Here is a 22,303-nt window from a genome sequence, read left to right as displayed (position 1 = left end):
TGCTGTTTTGTGTTAAGAAAGAATAAAATCATGCAATATCATTCCAAAGATGGGGGAAGCAGAGGACAGAATCACAAGCATAATGTGGTTAAATTTGCAAGAAGAAATAATGAAGCACATCTGCAGACATCTAGCAGATGGTTTCTCTACTGTTGGTTTTCTGGCTTGTTGTTTTCATACCTTTAAACATTTCCTTGTTCTACTTCAAATGTACAATGACATTCCATTGACTAAAGGAACCAAAATCCATGTTTATTATAGGGACTGAGATTCTTGTACTGGTTTTGAAATCACACTGCACAATTTTATTTATGAATTAGGCCTAGAATAATCTACAATTATTGAATGTCAAATTTTATTTTTAGTATTTCAGTACATAAATAATAGAAGCAGGTAGAAACCATTTTGACCTACACACCTACTTTGCCATTTAATTATATCATGGCTAATCTTTTACCTGAGCACCACTTTCTTGTACTAACTACATATCCCTTGATTCCCTTAATATCCAAAAATCTATTGACCACTAGATTATATAAGAGTTATAGGATTCTGACTAGACTTTTGGATGTAACATTCACAGACTGTTCAGTTTTCTCTATAGCTTCTGAAAGCCATCTTTACATTTCGACGTATTAACCATCCTGCAGCTATGAATTGCAAGAAGTGTCTAAATTATATTACAAGTATTCAGTTGCATTCTGTCAATATTATGTTCATGTAATTCTGACAAGATAGTTAGTGTCAACATTAAGTTCATTGATTCCAAGGATCCAAACACTGATCTCTACCATGCTTGACTTTTCTTTAATCTAATATTGCCTGTATTTTTAGTACATAATCAAAATCTTTATCCAGCATAATGTTCTGCCCTGGCTTTGTTTAGCTGGCAAACTTCCTTGTGAACTTTCTGGAAGTCCAAATAAACAGAGTGCCACTATTTTGAGAAAGCTTTTGCAGGCAGTACAAATCTTAAGCCACTTTACATAGAAACAAAAATTCCATCTGACTGGGAGTCAGTGACCTGGTGAGAACTTCATAGCAAGTAGCTTGAATTGCTATGGGAAGAATCTAGAAAAATGAAAATGTCTAAATGTTTACTTCAAACTTTTCATTGGCCTGCTAGCCTGAAGATATTGACATAGCTTTTCTTGTTTCAAAACTATCAACTAGGAATAAAACTAAATTCTGGAAAGGATCTGGGCTAAAATAAAAATAAACAACTGAATATTTTACTTAAGTTCTGATGACTTAATCCTTTTTGAACGGAACGTCAACTTTTTTTTAAACATTACCAGTACAATTGATCATCTTCCCATAACTCTGAAGTACATATCGCCATTAAATTGCATTGATATAGAAACCCTTTGCAACCTCGTGTCTCAAAGTATGATGCATCCAATGAAGTACTTTGGAAGTGTATTCACTTATATTATAATTTAGTAAAAGTAGCAGCCATTTTGCATTCAGCAAGATGCTCAGAAACAGTAATGAAGTAATAACTGGAAAATGATTCAGCCTAAAGATATAATTTACGACAGTACTGCACCACTTCAGTGTTGCACCAAAGTTCAGGTTGTATGCTAAAAGCGAATATTCTGGCTCAGTGAGTGCTACCACATTCAGGCCAACATCCAATTCAGTTCATAAAATTAATCAGCTGAAGAACACTGGAGAAGTAATTTAAAACTGCATAAATCAACATTGTGAAATGCAGTAATGATTAGAAGATATGTGGATGGATACCTGAGGTTTGGCAAAGCAATGAAGTACATCAGATTAGTAAAGCGTCACCATAAGTATAAGCATTTCAAAAACATTAATATAGTTTTACTGAGTGAAATACCAGCAGGCTGCATATGCATAATAACTTGGTCACAAAATCATCAGCTTGACCAGCTATCTGCATGCAGCCAGGTGCTCATCATTAGGAACGGAAGCTGTTTAACTTCTACATAATGTTTCAGTCTGTTGTTTGCCTTGTACACCAATCAATGTTCTTAAATCTTCATTCGATCAAGTTGTCTGACACTTTCGCCACTGACATGTGTGCATTGCTCATACTGTGTCCTTATTTCCTTGATAGGCTTCCTCTGTGAATTAAAAGATGAACATGTGTCTCTATGTCAGATTAAAAATCGGATATCAAAAATCAACAAGTTAAATAGTCAGAAAAATAGCACTGTGGAATGTGATTTGAACTGGATGAACAAATATACAAAGTCACTGCTCATCATAATTGAACTCAACAGTAGCACTCAGATTGGGGGGGGGGGTGGAGGTGAGAAAGAAAGATCAGAGACAGATATGTATACACTATGAACATCTCATTGTTCATTATGAAATCCTTGGAAATCAATAAATCTAACATACACATTGTCTACATTGCATACGGTGGATGTAACAAGATATTCAGTATTATGTATACTAGGAAGAGACGTAACACAGATCAGTGTGAGCATTATAAATGCTACAGATCAATTTCCTGAAAGGATGCATCTCTATTCTTTAATTCAGAGCATGCAGTATTTCTGGCAAGACTTGTGTTTATTGCATTTTTTTTGACATCCTGTCCCTGAGAAGGTGGTGGTAAGCCTTTGTAAATGCTGCATAAGGTGAAGATACTCCCACTGGACTGCCAGGTAGGGAGTTCCATGATTTTCATTCAATCACAGCAAATGAACAGTGCTACAGTTCTAAGGCTTGATACTTATGACTAGGAAGGGAATTTGGAAGTATTGATGTTCTCATACCTGTAGCCTACTAGGTGGTAGAAGCTGCAGATATGTCAAAGATGCTGGTACATCTTGTTGATAAGACACTGCAGCTACTCTGTGCCAGTTGTGAGTGAGGTACAAATCAACATAGGTGGGAAGCTTTCTGAGTATTGGTCTTGCACTTTTTATGCAAGTGGAGAAAATTTAATTTAACTCCTAACTTATGGCAAAGTTTTGGAAGTGAAAAGGAGAGTCAGTGGCTTGCAAGGAATATGTATGTGGCTAGTCCACTTAGGCTTCTGGGTAACAATGACCCCACTCCCTCTGCCCCGGATCTTAATAGTGGGAGATGTGCCTTCCTTATCCAACAGAACGTCAAGGCAAAGTGATACAATACTCCATTATCAGAGATAGTCACTATCCTGTCACTTATCAGCCAAAGTCTTGAATGTCATTCACATCTTGTGAACACGGACAACCTCATTGTCAGAGGAGCTACAAATAGAATTGAACCCTGAGCAATCAATGATCATGACCATTTCTGATCTTGATTAAAATCATTGATGAGATTGAATGTGGTAAGACCATGATTACACTGGAGAGGATAAAAGATTCACCCGGATGTTGCCTGGGATAGAACATTTCAGTTATGAAGAGAGACTGTAAAGGCAGGGTTTGTTTTCCTTGGAGCAGATTTCCTCCAGAGGCCTGTTTCTGTGCTGCATGACTCTATGACACTATGATTGGCTCTCGGGGCCCTACCCTGAGGAACTTCTGGATTGATGCACTGGAGCTGACTATTGTCCTGTGTGTTTTATTGATAAGACACTCCAGCCATTGAAGAAGTTTCTACTATTATATATGGATCAGCATTACTGACAGTTACTTTTCTACCTATTAGCAAAAAGTGAGGCCTTAAAGTATTATTGTATTTATTAAATAGGGAACATATAACGTAGCTTAATATAAACTAAAATGTAAACTGACAATGTGTCAAAGCAGCAGTAGGAATAGGAGACTTTGTGGAAGAGGCTATAGTTTGTGGATGAGCAAATCTGTGGCTCACCCTAGGAGGGAAATGGGTCAGGTTGTCTCGCTTTGAAGAGGTGATTCAAGATTAATTGTTTTGCCTGCCTTTTCTGCTCTCAAAGCATTTCTCATGCACAATTTGCTTTTCTGAGGAGTTGGGTCATTTGCAGAAAGAAGCTCCATTACCACTTCAATCAGTGTGATGCCTTCCATCAAAATTGTGCCCAGATTTCTTTCAATTAGAATCTCTATCATTTCAGTGCCATTGGCCTCCACAAGAACGTAGTGCTGCTCCAACTTTTGTAGTGCCACACCTAGTGATATTTACTTCTCAACAGTTTTGATATTTAAGTTTAACCTTTGAACAATTCACTTTTTTCAATCCCCTCATCCCTTTCTCAGCTCAGAGTCAATGCTTACAATTTTGCAAATATGCTTCTATTGTTTATACAGAGCAGACCAAAACTAAGAGTTTTGACATGCTAATTGAAGGGCAAAGTCAAAGTCAAGTTTATTGTCATATGCACAAGTACATGTGTACATGTGTGCACAGGTGCAATGAAAAACTTGTTTGCAGCAGCATCACAGGCACATAGCATCATAAAAGCAGCATTCACAAGAAAAGCTTAAATTAAACAAATTATGCTCAGTTTTACAAGGGAGAACACAATTAGAACAAAAGTCTATTTTAGTGCAAAGTGGTCATAGTATTGCTAAACTGTAGTGTTTAGGGTTTTGCTGGTTGGTTCAAGAACTGAATGGTTGAAGGGAAGTCGCTATTTGCGAACCTGGTGGTGTGGGACTTCAGGCTTCTGTACCTCCTGCCAGATGGTAGCTGCGAGAAGATGGCATGGTCTGGATGGTGGAGATCTTTAATAGATGTTGCCTTCTTGAGGCAGTGCCTCCTGTAGATACTACCAATGGTGGGAAGGGATGTGCCCATGATATATTGGGCTGAGTCCACTACTCTCTGCCTTTTCTTGCATTCAAATTGCTGTACCAGATCATAATGCAACCAGTCAGGATACTTTCAACAGTACATCTGTAGAAGTTTGTTAGTGTTCAGTGACAAGCCTAACCTCTGAAGAAAGTAAAGGCACTGGCACATTTTCCTTATGATTGCATCTGTGCTGAGCCCACAGGTCATCTGATTTATTAACACTCAGGAATTTAAAGCTGCTGACTCTTCAGAAAATGCTCACCCCAGAAAATGTTACTGAATTCTGCAACAATGAATTCTTGTTCTCATTAGCTGAATGTCTATTTGTATACTCATTGGCTGAGCATCAATAACACATTGCCCTCTCACAAGTTGAGCAAATGTGAACAAAATGGCTGCAATTGACAAGCAAGCAGGCTGGTCAAATGTTAAGTTGCTAAGTTATGACACATTCTTTTTCAGTGTTTTTTGCCATTTTCTTTTAAAGTAAACCTTTTTTTTCCCCCGGGTCAAGAGTGCCATACCAACACAGCACCCTGTGGGGCAGTGCTAAGCAGGGTACCAGTGTAATTATCCAAATGATATTTTACTATGCTTTTCTTGGACAGGACACATCTAGATAATTTTCCACGTAGTAATACTATAACAATATAGCTAGAAGCGCATCTCATTCTATATTACACTTGGCTAGTTGTCAAGGCCCATTGCTTAGTTGGCACATTCAGTATTTTTGATATTATATAGAATGAACTGAATTTGTTAAAGACTGGCTTCTGTGAGGGCCTAAAGAGGATGCCAAGGTGAATCACCCACTCAGAACTTTTAGCTGCAAATGCTTGCGTTTTTCTTAAGCACAGGTACTGGGCAGAGTGAGGAAGATGCCAGGCCTTCCTTGGATCACAGAGTGAAACAACATATTTCTGCTGCTTGTGCCTCACATTCATCATAGATGTGCGATTTAAAACAGCCGGATCTGTTCGGAATCTCTCATTCACACATGGCTAGTCTACTCAAAACACTAAGGGAATCTTCAATGTGAAGATATTGGGCTAGAACTCATCAAAAAGTAATTACTACAATGCATTAATTAGCATTGCCTATTGTTAATTTATAAAAAGATGAATTTGCAAGTAAAAGATAAACTATGTATTTGAATTTGCATCAAACTGTTGCAAAATAGGCACTAATCCACTTATGATTACCAAAGCCAATAATTACCTTCTCACCATGAGGCTCCCCATTTGGACTTAATTGCAAACATGGAATTGCTAGATTTATGATGTTATTAGTAATTATTGCTAATGTCATTTAAGATTGATAATTAATGTCTTGAGGACCCTAAAGTTGGTGCTATTGTTAATGATGTAATTTATGGTTCTGACATGACATTCAATAAAGGAACAAATGAAGCTACAGTATGTAGTCCCACTCTAGTATGTTGTGAATCATTCCTAGAGTATTTCTATAGTAACTCTTAAGTACTTTCATCAGCTTTGCAATTCATACAACGGTTAATGTCGGAAAACAATTAATTCAGGATGCAAAGCTATTTCACCAATAAGTAGAAATTCATTCACATACAACTTGGATAAATTTCTTGCCAAAAATAACATTTGGGACATGACATAAGGTTAAGTGTTATATGCTTGAGGGGAAAAAAGGGATTTCTAAACCATTGGTTCTTGATACTCCACAACTGGGCTTTTTTTCTTTATGTCTGTTGCAGACAAACCAATGTAGATTGATTGTTATGGTTAGTCATTACCATTGCAGAATGCAACCCACTCAATGGTAAAAGGTAAAACTAGATGTGGAACTAACATGGACGTTGGTACTAACAATTCCAATGCTCATTTGAAAACAATGCAATGATTTAACCACTTTCTAATAGTTCTTTATTCAGGAAGTATGGGGGGGAGGGGGGTGGTGGTGGTACACATGCTCGTTTACATCACCAATAGCCTGTCCTGATCCAACCATATTGATGCACTGACCAAGAAAGCTCACCAGTGCCTCAGGAGGCTAAAGAAATTTGGCATATTCCCTTTGATCCTCACCAATTTTTATCAATGCACCACAGAGAGCATCCTATCTGGATATATCATGACTTGGTATGGCAACTGCAAGAAACTACGGAGTTGTGGACACAGCTCAGCACATCACAGAAACCAGCCTCCCCTCTATACTTCTCACTGCCTCAGTAAAGCAGTCAGTGTAATCAAGGATTCCACCCACCTTGGACATTCTCTCTTCTCACCCCTCCCATCGGGCAGAAGATACAAAAGCCTGAAAGCATATACCACCAGGCTCAAGGACAGCTTCTATCCCACTGTTATAAGACTATTGAACAGTTCCCTAGTATGATACATGGACTCTTGACCTTACAATCTACCTCATTGTGACCTTGCACCTTACTGTCTACCTGCATTGCGCTTTATCTGTACTGTAACACTTTATTCTGCACTGTTAGTTTTACCACTGTTAGTGTACTACCTCAATGCACTGTTGTAATGAATTGATCTTTATGGACAGTATGTGAGAAGTTTTTCACTGTACCTCTGTATATGTGAGAATAATAAACTAATTTACTCTATAGATCAAGAATATTAGCATGTCATGGTATTCACTTATTAGTTTCTCAAGGACCAGTACAGCCAATTCCAAACACAATTGAGTTACAATATTCTCCTATTTTATCATTTTAGTTTTTTCTTAATTTGTCTTTGATTTATTTTTCTTTCTTGGGTGCTCTCATCCCCACTTTTTTCATCTTGATCTTTTTCTATCCTTTTCATTGGTTTAAAAAAAAACAATAGAAAAAATGTTCAAGTAGTTCCAGCTGTGATATTAGCATTGCTGTGTCATGGACAGATCAATGTCAAAATTTCTGAAGCAAATATAAAGCAATGTCAATTGTCAGTAAACATGCTTTTAGTTCAAAACCTACATCTGTACCATTTTCTGGATTGATATTCTATTGTCTGTGTCATTTTGAAAGTTTGACTACTACTGCTAATGGCTACTGCAAGACTTGTATAAATTGTCCATCCTCTAGGTACTTTTCCTCTTGTCCCCCAATCACTGTGCTCTGGACAGGTCTTTGTTTGAGAACCACAAAACCACTTCATTAATGGAATACTGATATGAATTTAAAACAGTAAATTTTACTGCTTAAAATAAGATCCGATATCTTTATTAGTCATATGTACATGGAAACACACAGTGAAATGTATCTTTTTTTTAGCGTAGAGTGTTCTGGGGGCAGCCCACAAGTGTTGCCACGCTTCCGGTGCCAACATGGCATGCCCACAACTTCCTAACCCGTAGGTCTTTGGAATGTGGGAGGAAACCAGAGCACCCGGAGGAAACCTACGCAGACACACAGGGAGAACGTACAAACTCCTTCCAGACAGTGGCCTGAATTGAACCCGGGTTGCTGGCACTGTAATAGCGTTATGATAACCATTACACTATTGTGCCTGCCCCTACACAACCGTGCCTTAAAAGGATAGATTCATGGAATTTTCTTAATAATTTTTGTTAACAAATATACAACATCCTAATACAAATTAAAATCATTGTGCCACTTGTACAAAACACTTTTTAAAAAAAGCTTATCTATGCATTTTCTATGATAATTAGGAGAAAGACAAGACACAGCCTATAAACTACTTTGTTGTAAAGATCTTTTCCTAATGTTGTCATTTCTGAAATGAGATTTTAAGCACCTTGATACAAGGTCTAAAGTAAACTGTTTTTATTTGAAATGATCAGCCAAACAAAGGCTGATAAATGGAACAGCCATCTCTTATGTCAGCCTGGCCAAAGTCAGCCAAGTCAGAAAAGAGTAGATGCAAAGTAATGTTCATTCTACACTAACCAACAACCTACCACAATTCAAACTGAGAATGTCTGCTCCCATACATCACTACAATGACTCTGTCTTGTTCAGCAGTGATCTTCAACAACACCACCAACTCAGCCAATTTGGATATAACCCAATAGACATATTCATGGAGGAAGGTTGGTTGTAAGAGAACCTTTCTGGTGGTAAATTGTGCAGAAATATGAGCAATGACAATTGTCGTACACAGATTCCACAGAGTTTCTCAAACTGGGGCTAGATTTTTATTCATTATTAGGAGTGGAGAATGCCAAGCCAACTGGGGTTGCTGAAAAATCTCTAGAAGCAGAATCTTCCAGCTTCGAAGGCAACTATTTGGCCAACTCTGCATGCGCAAGATCTTGGAAAGAACTTCTCAATTAAGCCCCAAATACATCTTCTTCCCTTCATTATCCTGAAGATAACTTCTCTTCAAGTCCAATTACATTTCATAAGTTGCCATGGAATCTGTTATCATCACAATTTCAGGTTCCCAAAAACTCATTAATTTTAATAGTCAATATGGACATTTCTCTTTTCTCTCCAGCTCTTCTGCTAATTTAGCAGATGACAAGGTAAAATCTTACATCCTCTTATTCACCCTCCCATCCCCCAATTAGAGCAAACTAAAATAAAGCTAAATCACAAATTTGTTAAACATGGATGTGCCACTAATAATTTCTAAGGATGGCACTTTAAAAGTACTGTTAAGTTTTTTTTAAATCCTTAAAACTAAAACATGCTCTCACCAGTTATTGGTTCAGTCCTTTTATTTACTACAAAACCTTTGCATCAAAAGAGCACTTTCAAGAAAAAATATACACATTTCATTCCTGAGGGAGGATGGGTTTGCCTCTGACTGCAACTAGTCCCAGATACCAAGACTAGCACCTTGATCAGTTCAACACCAATAATCATTACTTAGCTTCACAGTTATATTTTTGCACTGGGATTAATGCCAAATTGTGTTCATTTAGTGGTGTCCATTTTGGAAACAGACTAGTTTGATTTTTTTTTGGCTTGGATATAGGTGAATGTAGTTTTTCTCAGTAGGATCTATTCTAAATACAGGAAAAAAATCTGAAGGAGCTGGTGAGACAGTTTGGGGAATGCGAGACATTTTACGCAAAAAGCATTTTAAGTCCTAGTTGCATTCAAAATTAAAATCTATTTACTGGAAGTAAATGAGCATATACCATATGTGTTGCAAAGCAAAAAAAGAGGTTGCAAGTCATATTTTTAAACAACCAATGTTAGATTAGGGAATATGGTTCAGTTTCAAAATTCTCAATATTGACAGTCTAAAGATTCAAGACCCACTATACAGTATTATTGATGAATTGCTGCACTGCAGGAGGTACTGCCTTTCAGAAGGAATATTAAACCAAAGCCCCATTTGCTCTTCCAGAAGGATGCTAAGGATCCCACTGCACTATTCACCTAAAAAAGATGAACTAGTAATTTATTTGTTTGTCATTCACAGCATCTCACTGTGCTCAAACTGGGTGCCATGTTTCCTATAATGACAGCTATAACAGTAGTTCATTTGCTGTAAAGCATTTGGGATGGCCCAAAGTCATGAATGGTACTATACAGTGTAATTCATACTTTTTTTCAGTTCATATTTAATGGGCTATTTAGAATTGCCTATTCATAAATGAATGCATGGCTGGTTTTGAATGAACTTTAGAAATGATAATTAGATTAGGTGTGGAGTAGCAATATCAAACTATTATCAGCTTCTCTGAGAGGCACGAGTCCTCTTCCATGCCCCTCAAAAATACTGCATGTTGCTGCCAGCCCAGACTTGTTCCCCATATCCTTTTCTATTTATTCATTTTTCTGGATTGGGAGCATGGCTGGGGGTATTATTACTTGCCCCTAATTGTTACTTGAGAAGGTGGTGACAACTGAGAGGCTTGAGGGTATTTTTAAGAATCAGTGAGGTGAGCCCAAGTCACTTATAGGTCAGACCAGACAGGTTTGCTCCCCGAAGACTAATTTTGAACCAGGTCAATTTTTATGACAATCCAGTAGTTTTGCAGTCATCGTTACCAAAACTTGTTATTGTTGCAAAGTTCAGATTATTAACTGAATTCAAATTCCACAGCTGTTGTAGTGGGATTTGAATTTGGCTCTCTACGCTGTTAGTCTAGGCCTCTGGATTGCTACTAGGGTAACTTAACCACTGCACCATCACCATGCTCTCTGATCACTACACCCACCCTGCAGCTGCTACTATGTTCCATCCAGCCAATACCACTGTGCTCAATACTAGGAAGCTGTCTCAGGATGCCTATTTGGCATCTGCAGCTTATCAAGCAGATTCAAATGAGGTCCAGGCCTCAACACAGCCATGACCTCTATCCCTGGCAGTAGTTTTTAGTTTTAATAAAGGCTTAATTCACAGAAGATTAGTTTGTGAAAATTCTCAGCAGAATAACTGAGTAAAAAACCCACTGGCACAAAACTAAAGATTGGTACTGTGGGAGAAATCTTCATCTTCACGAGTCTGGTAAACAGTTTGTGAGTGCCCTCTGCTGCTTCATCTCAGACTTGCTTTGTTGTTGGCTGGGTGAAATCTGGAGAGAAAGGTTTTGTATATTGGCATATGATACTTCCATATCCTGCTATTTAAAACAATGCATCTTTAGAAGATATTTTGCCCATCACAGGAACTGTTAACCGGACTAAATAAAGCCAGTTTTGTGATAATTTTTAATTCCTGCCTTTTAAAAAAAATTAGTAATGGGCTCCTTGGGCAGATGTCAAAAGGAGGCAATTCTTTCAACTTCCAGCTGTCAATTAGCAACTTAAACCTACCCTGTGGTAGAGACATATGCCTACATCCCAATATGCGTATTAAATGTAACGTTACTCTAACTGTGTTACGGCTTACAGGACTAATTTTTAGTATGACTTCAGTGAAGACAATGAATTAGACATCACGCACCCTTTACGACAATCAATATGTTTGCTACAATAAAATGAAAACCTGTCCTGACATGAATTTGCTTCATACCTGCATGTTGGGCAAACTTATAGCAGAAGCCAATCCTCTTCTACTCTCACTGGGAGATTAGATAGAGAGGAACTCCACCTGCTTTTTCTCATCATTACATCATTTATATGAACAGAAATAAATCGATATGGTACAGCAAACATAACTGATGACACAGAAATCCAGTTACAAATTGGTATATACACATATACAATAGAAAGTTTAACAATCCATATCATAGGCCAAATAATGGTATAAGTGAAAAGTATATGTGTGAGTGATTAAAATTTTTAACACCTATGAATGGTATACTAAGTGAGAGGTGGAAATAGATTAGTTTTAATATGCCTTGGATTCTTACTTTCATGCTTAAACACAATCCCTTTATTTCAAGATGCAAGTATCATTTATGAATTGCTGGAGGGAAAAAAGAAACTAAAATTGAAGGATTTGATCCTTGACCTGAGCTAAATCCACAGCAAGTATTCAGTGAAGTGTGTAAAAGTCATCACATAATTTTACTTTCCGGACATTATTGGTTGCCTGCACTGGCAGTTTCGTTTTCAGCATACAAGTTAAAACCATAGGACATAGGAGCAGAATTAGTCCATTCTGCCCATTGAGTCTGCTCTACCATTCAAACATGGCTGATGCATTTTTCCCTCTCAACCCCATTCTCCTGCCTTCTCTCCGTAACCTTTGATACCCTTACTAATCAAGAACCTATCAACTTCCGCTTTAAATATACCCAATGACTTGGCCTCCACAGTCACCTGTGGCAATGAATTCCAGATTCACCACCGTCTGGCTAAAGAAATTCCTTATCTCTGTTCTAAAGGGACATCCTTCTATTCTGAGCCTGTGCCCTCTGGTCCTAGACTCTCACACTACATCCTCTCTACGGCTACCCTATCCAGGCTTTTCAATATTCAGTGGGTTTCAGAGATCTCCCCTCATCCTTTGAAACTCCAGTGAGTACAGGCCCAGAACCATCAAACGTTCCTCATACATTAACGCTTTCATACCCGGGATCATTCTCGGGACCCTTCCCAATGCCAGCACATCCTTCCTCAGATATGGGGCCCAAAACTGCTTACAGTACTCCAAATGTGGTCTGACCAATGCCTTATAAAGCTTCAGCATTACATCCTTGCTTTTATATTCTAGTCCTTTTGAAATGAATGCTAACATTACATTTGCCTTTCTTACTATCGACTTTAGGGAATCCTGCATTAGTACTCCCAAATCCCTTTGCACCTCTGATTTCTGAATTCACTCCTCATTTAGAAAGTATTCTGCACTTTATTCCTTCCACCAAAGTGCATGACCGTGTACTTCCCTATGCTGTATTCCATCTGCCACATCTTTGCCCATTCTCCCAACCTGTCCAAGACCTCCTGCAGACTCCCTGCTTCCTCAACTCGACCTGCCCCTCCACTTATCGTTGTATCATTCGCAAACTTGGCCACAAAACCATCAGTTCCGTCATCCAGATCATTAACATACAATGTTAAAAGTAGCAGACCCAACACTGACCCCTGCATAACACCACTAGTCACCGGCAGCCAACCAGAAAAGGCCCCTTTTATTCCCACTCTTTGCATTCTGCCAGTCAGCCAATCTTCCATCCATGCTAGTACCATTCCTGTAATACCATGGGTTCTTATCTTGTTTAGCAGATTCATGTTGGAACACCTTATCAAAGGCCTTCTGAAAATCCATAAACAACATCCACTGACTCTCCTTTGTCCATCCTGCCTGTTACTTCCTCAAAGAATTCCAACAGATTTGTCAGACGAGATCTCCCCTTAAGGAAACCATGCTGACTTCGGCCTATTTTATCATGAGCTTCCAAGCATGGTAGTGGAGGGGGGAGGGTAGGAACAGCACCTCATCTTCCGTCTTGGAACCTTGCAGCCTAACGACATGAATATTGAATTCTCCCACTTTAGGTAATCCCCACCCTCCTTCACCACAAACAACACCAACACCACCCCCCCCCCCCCACACCAACCATGCTTATTCTCTTCTTCCCTTCCCTAGCCTCTTTTTTTTTACCTTTTTTTTTCTCTCTCTCCTTACCTTTGACCCATCCCCTGGTGGATCTGCTCTCCCCTCCTCCCCCACACCTGCCTATCACTATCTCATACCTGCATCTACCTATCACCACCTTGTGCCCACCCCGCCTCCCCTCTTTTGTCCACCTATCACTGCTCTGCTTTTCCCTCCTATATACTGGGCTTCCCCTTTTCCTATCTTCAGTCCTGAAGAAGGGTCCTGACCTGAAACATTGACCACCTGCTTTTTTCCACGGATGCTGTCTGGCCTGCTGAGTTCCTCCAGCATCATTGTGTTTTTCATCTAGATTTCAGCATCTGCAGTCCCTTGTTCCTCAAGAATCTCAGACCTGTTGGACAAGCTCAAGGACTGAGGCTCCTCCAGCGCTACCTCTTGGATCCCCCTCCCTGCCTCACTCACAGTCACACCCTCTTGTCCCTGACCACAGACCAAATTTGAAGTAGTTAATCTAATGGGTATGATTGCCTCCTGAAACACAGCATCCAGGTAACTCTCCTCCTCCCTGATGTGTCACAGTGTTTGAAGCTCAGATTCCAGGTCATCAACTTTGAGCCAAAGTTCCTCCGGCAACCAACACTTGATGCAGATGTGGTCACCAGGAACCACAAAGGGGTTCACCAGCTCCCACATCATACAGCTACAACACATCACCTGATCCTGCATCCCTACTTTATTTAATTAGTTATAATTTGATGTCTTTTTATTTAACCACCATAAAAAAACCTTACTTGCTACTCACCTGTGCCTCCTCACTGAAACCTCTTGAACCAAAGCCTCAGAATTCCCACTCCTACACTGCCCCACTCTCAGAATGGCCGCTCCGCTCTACCATACCTTCCTTTTATTGACTAAGTTGCCACACACTTAGCCAATCACACAACTTTAAAAAAAACTGCTAGCTCCTCCCCTCTGCTGCTCTGCCTGCTGCAACTGGAGAAAAACAAGCTCCCAACTGAAAAAACAAAGTTGGAGAGGAGGAACTGGGTAGCAGTAAATTAGAACACAAATAATAACAAATGTTGGAAAAGCTCAGGAAATCAGGCAGCATTTGTGGAGATAGAAACAGAGTTAATGTATCAGGTCCAATGAAATGACAGGTTCTGTTACACTCTTCACCAATTCTGCCTGAACTGCTGATTAGAGCTTTTAGTTCAGATTTTCAGCATCTGCAGTTCTTTACTTTTTAAAATTAGAACAGTTTTTTCATTGGTTCAAGTGCTGCCCATATGGTTTGCATCCAAGTCTCCCCTCTCTGCTAATTGTAAGGAATAATCCAAAATGAGTTTGAACAGTTTACAATAATTTGTATGCTGGGTATTGGATCAGTGCAAATACAGGCCATTATTCAAAATAACGTAGAAGTCTGTCTCAGAGAATTCATACAGGTACATCTGGACTCTTTCTCAGAGGTTAGGTTAATGTACATCATAGGAACAAATGGAAGTTTGTCTTTTACCTTTGCTTTGTGCTGACACCGAATGCCACAGCGGATAAAATAAAATGTATTCATTTAAATGCATTGTATTTTACTTCTTAAAAATCTTCATTAACAAGTTTATATTCCTGCCAACTTTGTTAGTTGTGTCACTGGGATATGCTAGCATAATCATTAGTATTCAAAGATCTATGCCTTTGAATACTAGTCCATTAATCTGGTGTCCATTAATCTGGTGTCATGACTCCACATACTGAGGGATTTAAATTCAAGAAATTAAATAAATCTGGCAATAGAAAGCTATTATAGGTAATGGGACCATGAAACTACCATATTGTTGTAAAAACTCCAATGTCCTTCAGGGAAGGAAAACTGCTTTGCTTACCAGCTCTGGTAATATTCCAGAATGACAGCAATGTGATTGATAAATAACAATCTGCTGAACTGTCCTAGCATGCAAACTTGGTTCAAGGGCAATGAGCAAAAGGTAATAAATGCTGGTCATGCCAGCCATATTCACATCCAGTGAACAAGTAAACAATAGGTTCTCTCTCAAGTTTCTCCAACTTCACTGACCTAGGAAACCAATTTGGAAAACAGGCATGTGAATTCCAATGTATGATTAACTTATGCCAATGCTTCCAATGCAGCCTGTACACAATCTTTGGATTACCAGCTAACTACTATGTTCAACCTGCTCTAAACAAGCCGTAGAGTGACTGTGTCAAAGCTGCACCAAGTTTCAGCCACTGCAAAGCAAGAATGAAATGTGATCAGTTCCCTTTAAAAGAGAGTGGCAGAAGACAAAGATGTTGCTTTCCTCCATCTTCAGCTAGAATCTTGAGACCTTCATGTTTTTAGCCACTGAGAGGTTGACTGCCAATGACAATAATGACCACTTTGCAGAGCACCCATGATCAGTCTGCAAGGGGTGACCCTGAGCTACTATAACTTTAATTCTCCGTCCCATTGGGACTTACCTCTCTGTGGTTTCCTGCACTGTCATCATGAGGCCCTAAGTAAGCTTAAGGAATAGCACTTCATCTTCCATCTGGGCACGTTTTAGCCTTCTGAACTCGAAATGAAATTCAAAATCTTTGAGTAACTAGTCTTCTCTGTATCAGAACTGGCCAGTTGTGCTGTAGGCCATCTATCTGTAAATACTGACTCACTTTTTCTCTCCACTAGCAATGGGCTGACCTGCTGGGCATTTCCTACATCTCTGCATTTCATGAATTTTAAATGCCTCTTTGTTTGTCTTTTCTCTCCCTCTCTAACTGTCCTCATCAACAGCTTATTACCACAGCCACCCTGGCCTCACCATACAGAGATATTTGCTTTATCCTATCAATCCATCTCCTTCCCACTCTGCAAATTCCTCACTTTTTCAGTTCTGGTGAAGGGTCCTTAACCCAAAATGTTAACTCTGTTTCTTTTTTCCACAGATATCATCTGATCTGCTAGGTATTTCCACCATTTTCTGTTTTTAATGCCAATGGAGTCTTCACCTTACTGAGTTTGGAGTTCTGGCTGAAGTAGGTGAGGTTTTCCTTAAACAAGCATTGACACCTAATAATCCTCATTGCAGTGAACTTGTCCCTTCCCTTCCAACAGTTTGTCCTGATCCATGTGTCTCTCTGCTCATTCTCCCACTCATGTTACATGTCAAGAGGAATGCTTACTGAAACGCCCATGTTTGGGGGGGTGGGGGGGCCAACTGGAATGAGCAAAAAAAAACTTTCAGCAGTCAAAATATGACTATTTCTGGACTTCAGCAAATTTGAAGTATTGCTGTCAAAGCAACCAGCAGAAATCAGTCAATTAGCATCTAACCTCAATGGAGTTGATGCACGGTCTAAAATTCACTGCTGCAAGCTCTTCCTGCTGCTGCACACGTGATCGCTTATGAAAGGTGGCAAAGGCTGTACACTATTATTAACCTCAAGAATGGCAGTGCTGGTGTCCTGTTTTCTCTGTGCACTCTGATGGTTGCTAACTGCATAAACTCCAAATTCCTCAAAGGCACAGTGTCCAACATGACACCTGTACCAAGCTTGAATGCATCGTTTGTCATGCTGTAAATTAAATATTTAAAATAACATTGCTGCACAACTTATTTTTTGTATCCTATCATAATTAGGTTATTATTCTTTTTGGCAACATAAGATGATACCATAAATACAGTGTTAGAATAGCTTGGGAATTTCTACACCAACTTAAATCAGATTCTTGACAATATTTACCTTTGCTAAAGATGTTCATTTCCACCTTTTACCAAAAAGGATTTGCATAAATATTCTGAAATTCTCCAAGGACATTAATTACAGGTCATTTGAACATCGAACAAAATAACCTTTTTTCCTGAAATTAGGCACAGGTTTAAACTGTTTGCCAAATTACAAATTTACGATGTTGTCAACCATTTTGCATAATCTTCTGAGAGAAACCTAAAAACAAGTTGTTAACTGGAGTCTGTCATCCAAAATTACTTATGCAAAGATTACTCAAGCAGTTGAACAGACACTTACCAGAATTGGACATTTCAGGATCACATATCCGTTTGTCTCTTTCTATATGTATCATTGTCTATTGATAATCTGGTAAGTCTTGCTCCATAGTAATCTATGATGTAATTCGAGCCATCTGCAGGTCCAACAATCTGGGGAAGTTATTTAAAAAAAAGAAATCAGTCAATTTTATTAACTTCATACTATTTATAAAACATACAGAAAATAACACTTTGGCCTCAAGTAGTTGTTTTTAATCAAAACTAACTTTTACTCAGAGATCCATTTTGTGGTGGTTTACAATGGATACTCACGTTATCCATATATGCTTTTTAGTACTGGAAGCACTCTTCTTTAATCAAATTATCATAAAGAGGAAAAAATAATTAAAAGCATAAAGTTTACTGCACTGAAAGAAGCTACTTACCTCTTGCACAGTCATTTAAAACTGAAGGGCATTAGAACCCTTTCTCACAGGAGGGTGGTTAATCTCTACTCCTGATGGTTGTGGAGACTAGATCATAGGAGGTATTTAAAGAGGAAGTACATAACTGATTGAAAGACCAGGGAATTGAGGGCTGCCGGGAATTGGCACTGATGAGGCTTGGGGCAGCTCAACCATGATTGTATTGCATGGCAGGGCAGGCTTAAGGGATCAACTGGCCTAATTCTGCTCCTATTTTCTTTGGTTCTGTGTAGATGAAGTACCACAATGAAGTTATCTACCTCAAACCCATTACTTGGGTCAATAAAATTCTTCAGTTTGGTTTATATTTAACTATATAGTACATCCTCCCTACCATAAGTTAGTTAGTGGCTTTTTCATGTTTCAAAGGTCATTTTTGTAAACGTGCACCCTCTAGCAGTCCTGAAGAAGGGTCCTGACCTGAAACATTGACCTCCTGCTTTTCTCCAAGGATGCTGCCTAGCTTGCTGAGTTCCTCTAGCATCATTGTGTTTTTCACCCTCTAACAATGTTTTACATTCTTTTATAATTATTTATTAAATTTCTCTTTATATGGTGATATAGACTCTATAGGCTCCCTGTCAATAACCAAGTAGAAATTGTTCCATGCACAAATAACTCTGCAATTTAACACATCTAATGGCATTACAACAATCTGAATCTCACATCTTCTAAATAAAAGAGTTGTTATTGAAATATATGTGTAATTCCAGCTTTCCCTCCAGCAAAACATTTTTAATAAATGTGTTCTGTTATTCAATTGTCCAATGATTAAAAGTACCACTTAATATAATTCAAGGAATTGCACAGCAATTTTCGTTTGAAAGAAAATATTAAAACTAGATCATTAGCATCGTAACCACTATCAACTTCAACCCTATTTTGCTATTTGCAGTAATAGACTGTGACTCACACTACACTATTTTGTGTAAAATCTAAAATGTCACTGTCCTTTTTTATTCTTTTCCCTCCTTCTTCAACTCTAACTTTCTGTACAAGTAATACCCTATTTTCCACTCCATTAAGAATTTTGCTACATGGATACATTTTCAGATTTTGTCCCGAAAATGCAAAGATTCAAATTCATGAATGTTGTTGCACATTTCCCACATAGCTGCGACTCTCTTCATTTTACCCTGTAGCCTCTTACTTGGTTAGTCACACACCCAAATTTGCTACATTGTACTCCGCCAATAGCAAAGTGTAGTACTATTTATCTAAAAAGTGAAATTTTAATTCATGTTCTTTATTTCAATTCAATTCAATTTCTTTATCTGGCAATAATAGCTATATCTTTAGCAATTAGCTATAGTGTGAACTTCTAGAGCCAGGAATGTAAACAACATGGTAATACTCTAAGTGGTTCACCAAAATTCCTGGTGGCCTACCATAAAACCAGATCCCTAATTTTCATGTTTGTAATAAAATTTATATTTGGTTTGTGTACAGAGGAAGGGAAAAGGATACATTTTACACAGCTACTTTGGATGTTAAGTAATGAATTGCATTGATGTAAAATAAACAAATATTGAAAATGTGAAATACAAATAGAAATTGTGAATAGCTTCATTCAATATGTTTCTCTTTCAGGTACTGAATGATCTGCTGTGCATTTCCAGTACTGTTTACTTTTATATATCCCATTTATGTGAATTGGTCTTATTAATATAAACAAACGCTTAATTGGAATTCTCTAAATGCTGCTAATATATTTGCTGGACAGCACCTGTTAACTGGACAATGCACCAGAATCATTTTTCATATTGCTTTCAACGTCAGAACTGACTCCAAACAGCAATTAATTTTAACAATACAATTTAGTCAAGGAAATTTATTCATTGTACAAATTACAAGTCACAATCTTAGAAGAACATTATTAATGATTTCATTTACTTTAATCTTTCCATCACTTCTAAAAAGGCCACTAGACTTGAGAAGTAAACAATGAAGCTTGTTGCATAAATTGGCTGATATCTAGACCAGGTAATTGTCTTTTTTTATCTAATTAAGAGTGTAATAGGGAAGACAGAGTAGACTTTTGTTGCTGACTGCACAATTTACTCCCAGGAATTGACACCCAAAACAAAATCTAGGTGGCATCTGACAAGATGTACCTGCACAGAGATCACCCCTAGCAAATGATTGATTGTCAACACAATCATTGGTCTACACTTATATCTCCTGTTCCTAGAAGGAATTACCATGTTTCTTCTTGGGAAATCATTGTAATCTGCAGTAATTAAACTCAACCTTCTCCCACTGACATCACAAAAACACCTCTCCACCTCCAAAAATGACAAAAATGTCAAAAAGACAATCTTGTGTCAAGTTTGTGTCAATTTCAGTTAAATACTTAGCAGTCTACACAGGTAGATGAAAATAAAAATGTCAGATAACTTTATTTTGGAGGCTGTTAAATAAAGGTTATCATAAAATAATTTGGTAAGTACTGAAACATGAACTGCAACACCATTCTTTACATATCAGTATGAATGCCTGGTGGCAGCTGTATAATTGGACATTTAATATGCTACCTGTTCCTACCAGGTTTGATTATGGCAATCATACCATTAGGAGAAACAACTTTTAAAAAAAAGTCACCCGAACATTTATATTCACATTAATTGATTGCCGGAGAAGGCAAAGGCTTACAAACCCAAACTTTCCTCCGATTAGATGTACTTTATGAAGAGCACAGGGTATACATTTGCGTAGCTGGGATTTTTATTTTTCACTTTCTAACTTCACAGAAAAAAAGAACAAGCATTATTCCATGCACAATAGTTCTATTAGTATTTTGCAAATCAGAGAGCCCTGAGATGGATTTAACAAAGGAGGACCATTTCAGCACATTTTGTTTTATTTCTGTAACATCTTTAGTTATAATGAAGGACTACACAAAAGCATTACCAAGCAAAGAACTGACACCGAGCCACATAAGGAAATATTATGGCAGGTAATCAGGTGTGATTAAAGAGGAAGGTATTAAAGAGCTTCTTGAAGAAGGGAAAAGATACAGAGGCAATGTGATGCAAATTGCAGAGTTTCAGGTTTCAAGAGAAAGAGGAAAAAACAGGAAACTAACAACCTGTTATTCTAACATCAGTGGTAGGGAAAATGCAGGAATCTATAACAAAGGATGCAATAAAAGACCTGGAAAAGAATAACAGGATTGAGCAGAGTCAACATGGAATTAGGAAAGGAAACCCTATTTGACTATCCTGCTGGAGGATATGACTAACAGAATAGATATGGGGGAAACAGTGGATGTGGTGTATTTGCTTTCCTTTAGAAGGCCAAGTATATGATACCCACAGAAGGTTGTGTAACAAGATTGGGTCACACAGAGTTGGAGGCAATAAACCGACATGGACTCAGAATAGATTATTGGATAGAAAGCAGAATGGGAATAAACAAATCATTCTCAGGTTGGCAGGCTATGATTAGTGGGGCACCACCGGTGTCAGTGCTTGGAGCCCCAGCTATTCACAATCTATATAAACAACTTGGCAAGTTGATTTCCAAGTTTTCTGATGATACTAACCTAGGAGGGATTGAGTAAAGTGGAGGATCCAAAGAGGCTTGAAGAGGATATGGACAAGCTGAGTGAATGGGCAAGCACATGGCAGATGAAATACAACATGCAAAAATATGACACTGCTGCTTAAAGAGCTTGTCAGAGTAGATGCAGGGAAGATTTCTTCACTCCAAGGATAAGATATCTTTATTAGTTACATATAAATCGAAACACACAGTGAAATACATCTTTTGTGTAGAGTGTTCTGGGAGCAGCCGTAGGACTCAGTCATTGCATTCAAGTTACATTGATTTGTAGATATTAAGAGTACTGTATTGAAGGATACAGAGATATAGCTGGAAACTGGTCTGAGATAGCAAACCTTAATGCAAGGTAGAACAGGCTTTAAGGGCCAGATGACCTTTTCCTGTTTCTTAAGATAACTGTATCCTCTTATTTTTTAAATCTTGCATCACTTCCTCTCACATCTTACTTCCCTGTGTATTTGCTTCTGATTTATAACCTGCAAAAATACAGGCTGCACTTCACTTTCCTCATTCCCTCCATCAGAATGCTAGTTTGCACCTTTAAAGTGAATCTAGTAAAATCAAAGCAGTCACTGCTCAAATATAAAGAGTTGCCCATTTAAGACAGGAATGAGGTAAACTTCTTTTCCTCTGAGGGTCATGAGTCTTTGGAACTTTCTTCCTCAAAGGGCACTGGAAGCAG

At 38.3% G+C, this 22,303-nt stretch overlaps 1 protein-coding gene across 1 annotated transcript in view; it reads right to left on the bottom strand.

Moving 5' to 3' along the window:
* Positions 1-231: 231 nt before the first annotated feature.
* The window catches only part of tm2d1 (TM2 domain containing 1), a 48,015-nt gene continuing 25,943 nt past the window's right edge, over positions 232-22,303 (bottom strand). Inside the window, exons 6-7 of the mRNA XM_052010685.1 lie at positions 17,613-17,743; positions 232-2,093 (exon numbers count right to left, since the gene is read on the bottom strand). Of these exons, the coding sequence (XP_051866645.1) occupies positions 17,633-17,743 (111 nt within the window). The 3' untranslated portion in view covers positions 232-2,093; positions 17,613-17,632. The remainder of the gene's footprint in view (positions 2,094-17,612; positions 17,744-22,303) is intronic.

Source organism: Pristis pectinata, chromosome 3 (genome assembly GCF_009764475.1).
Source record: "Pristis pectinata isolate sPriPec2 chromosome 3, sPriPec2.1.pri, whole genome shotgun sequence".
NCBI classification, from domain to species: Eukaryota; Metazoa; Chordata; class Chondrichthyes; order Rhinopristiformes; family Pristidae; genus Pristis; species Pristis pectinata.
Note: the sequence above shows the minus strand (reverse complement) of the source record. Positions and strands in the feature narration are given on the sequence as shown.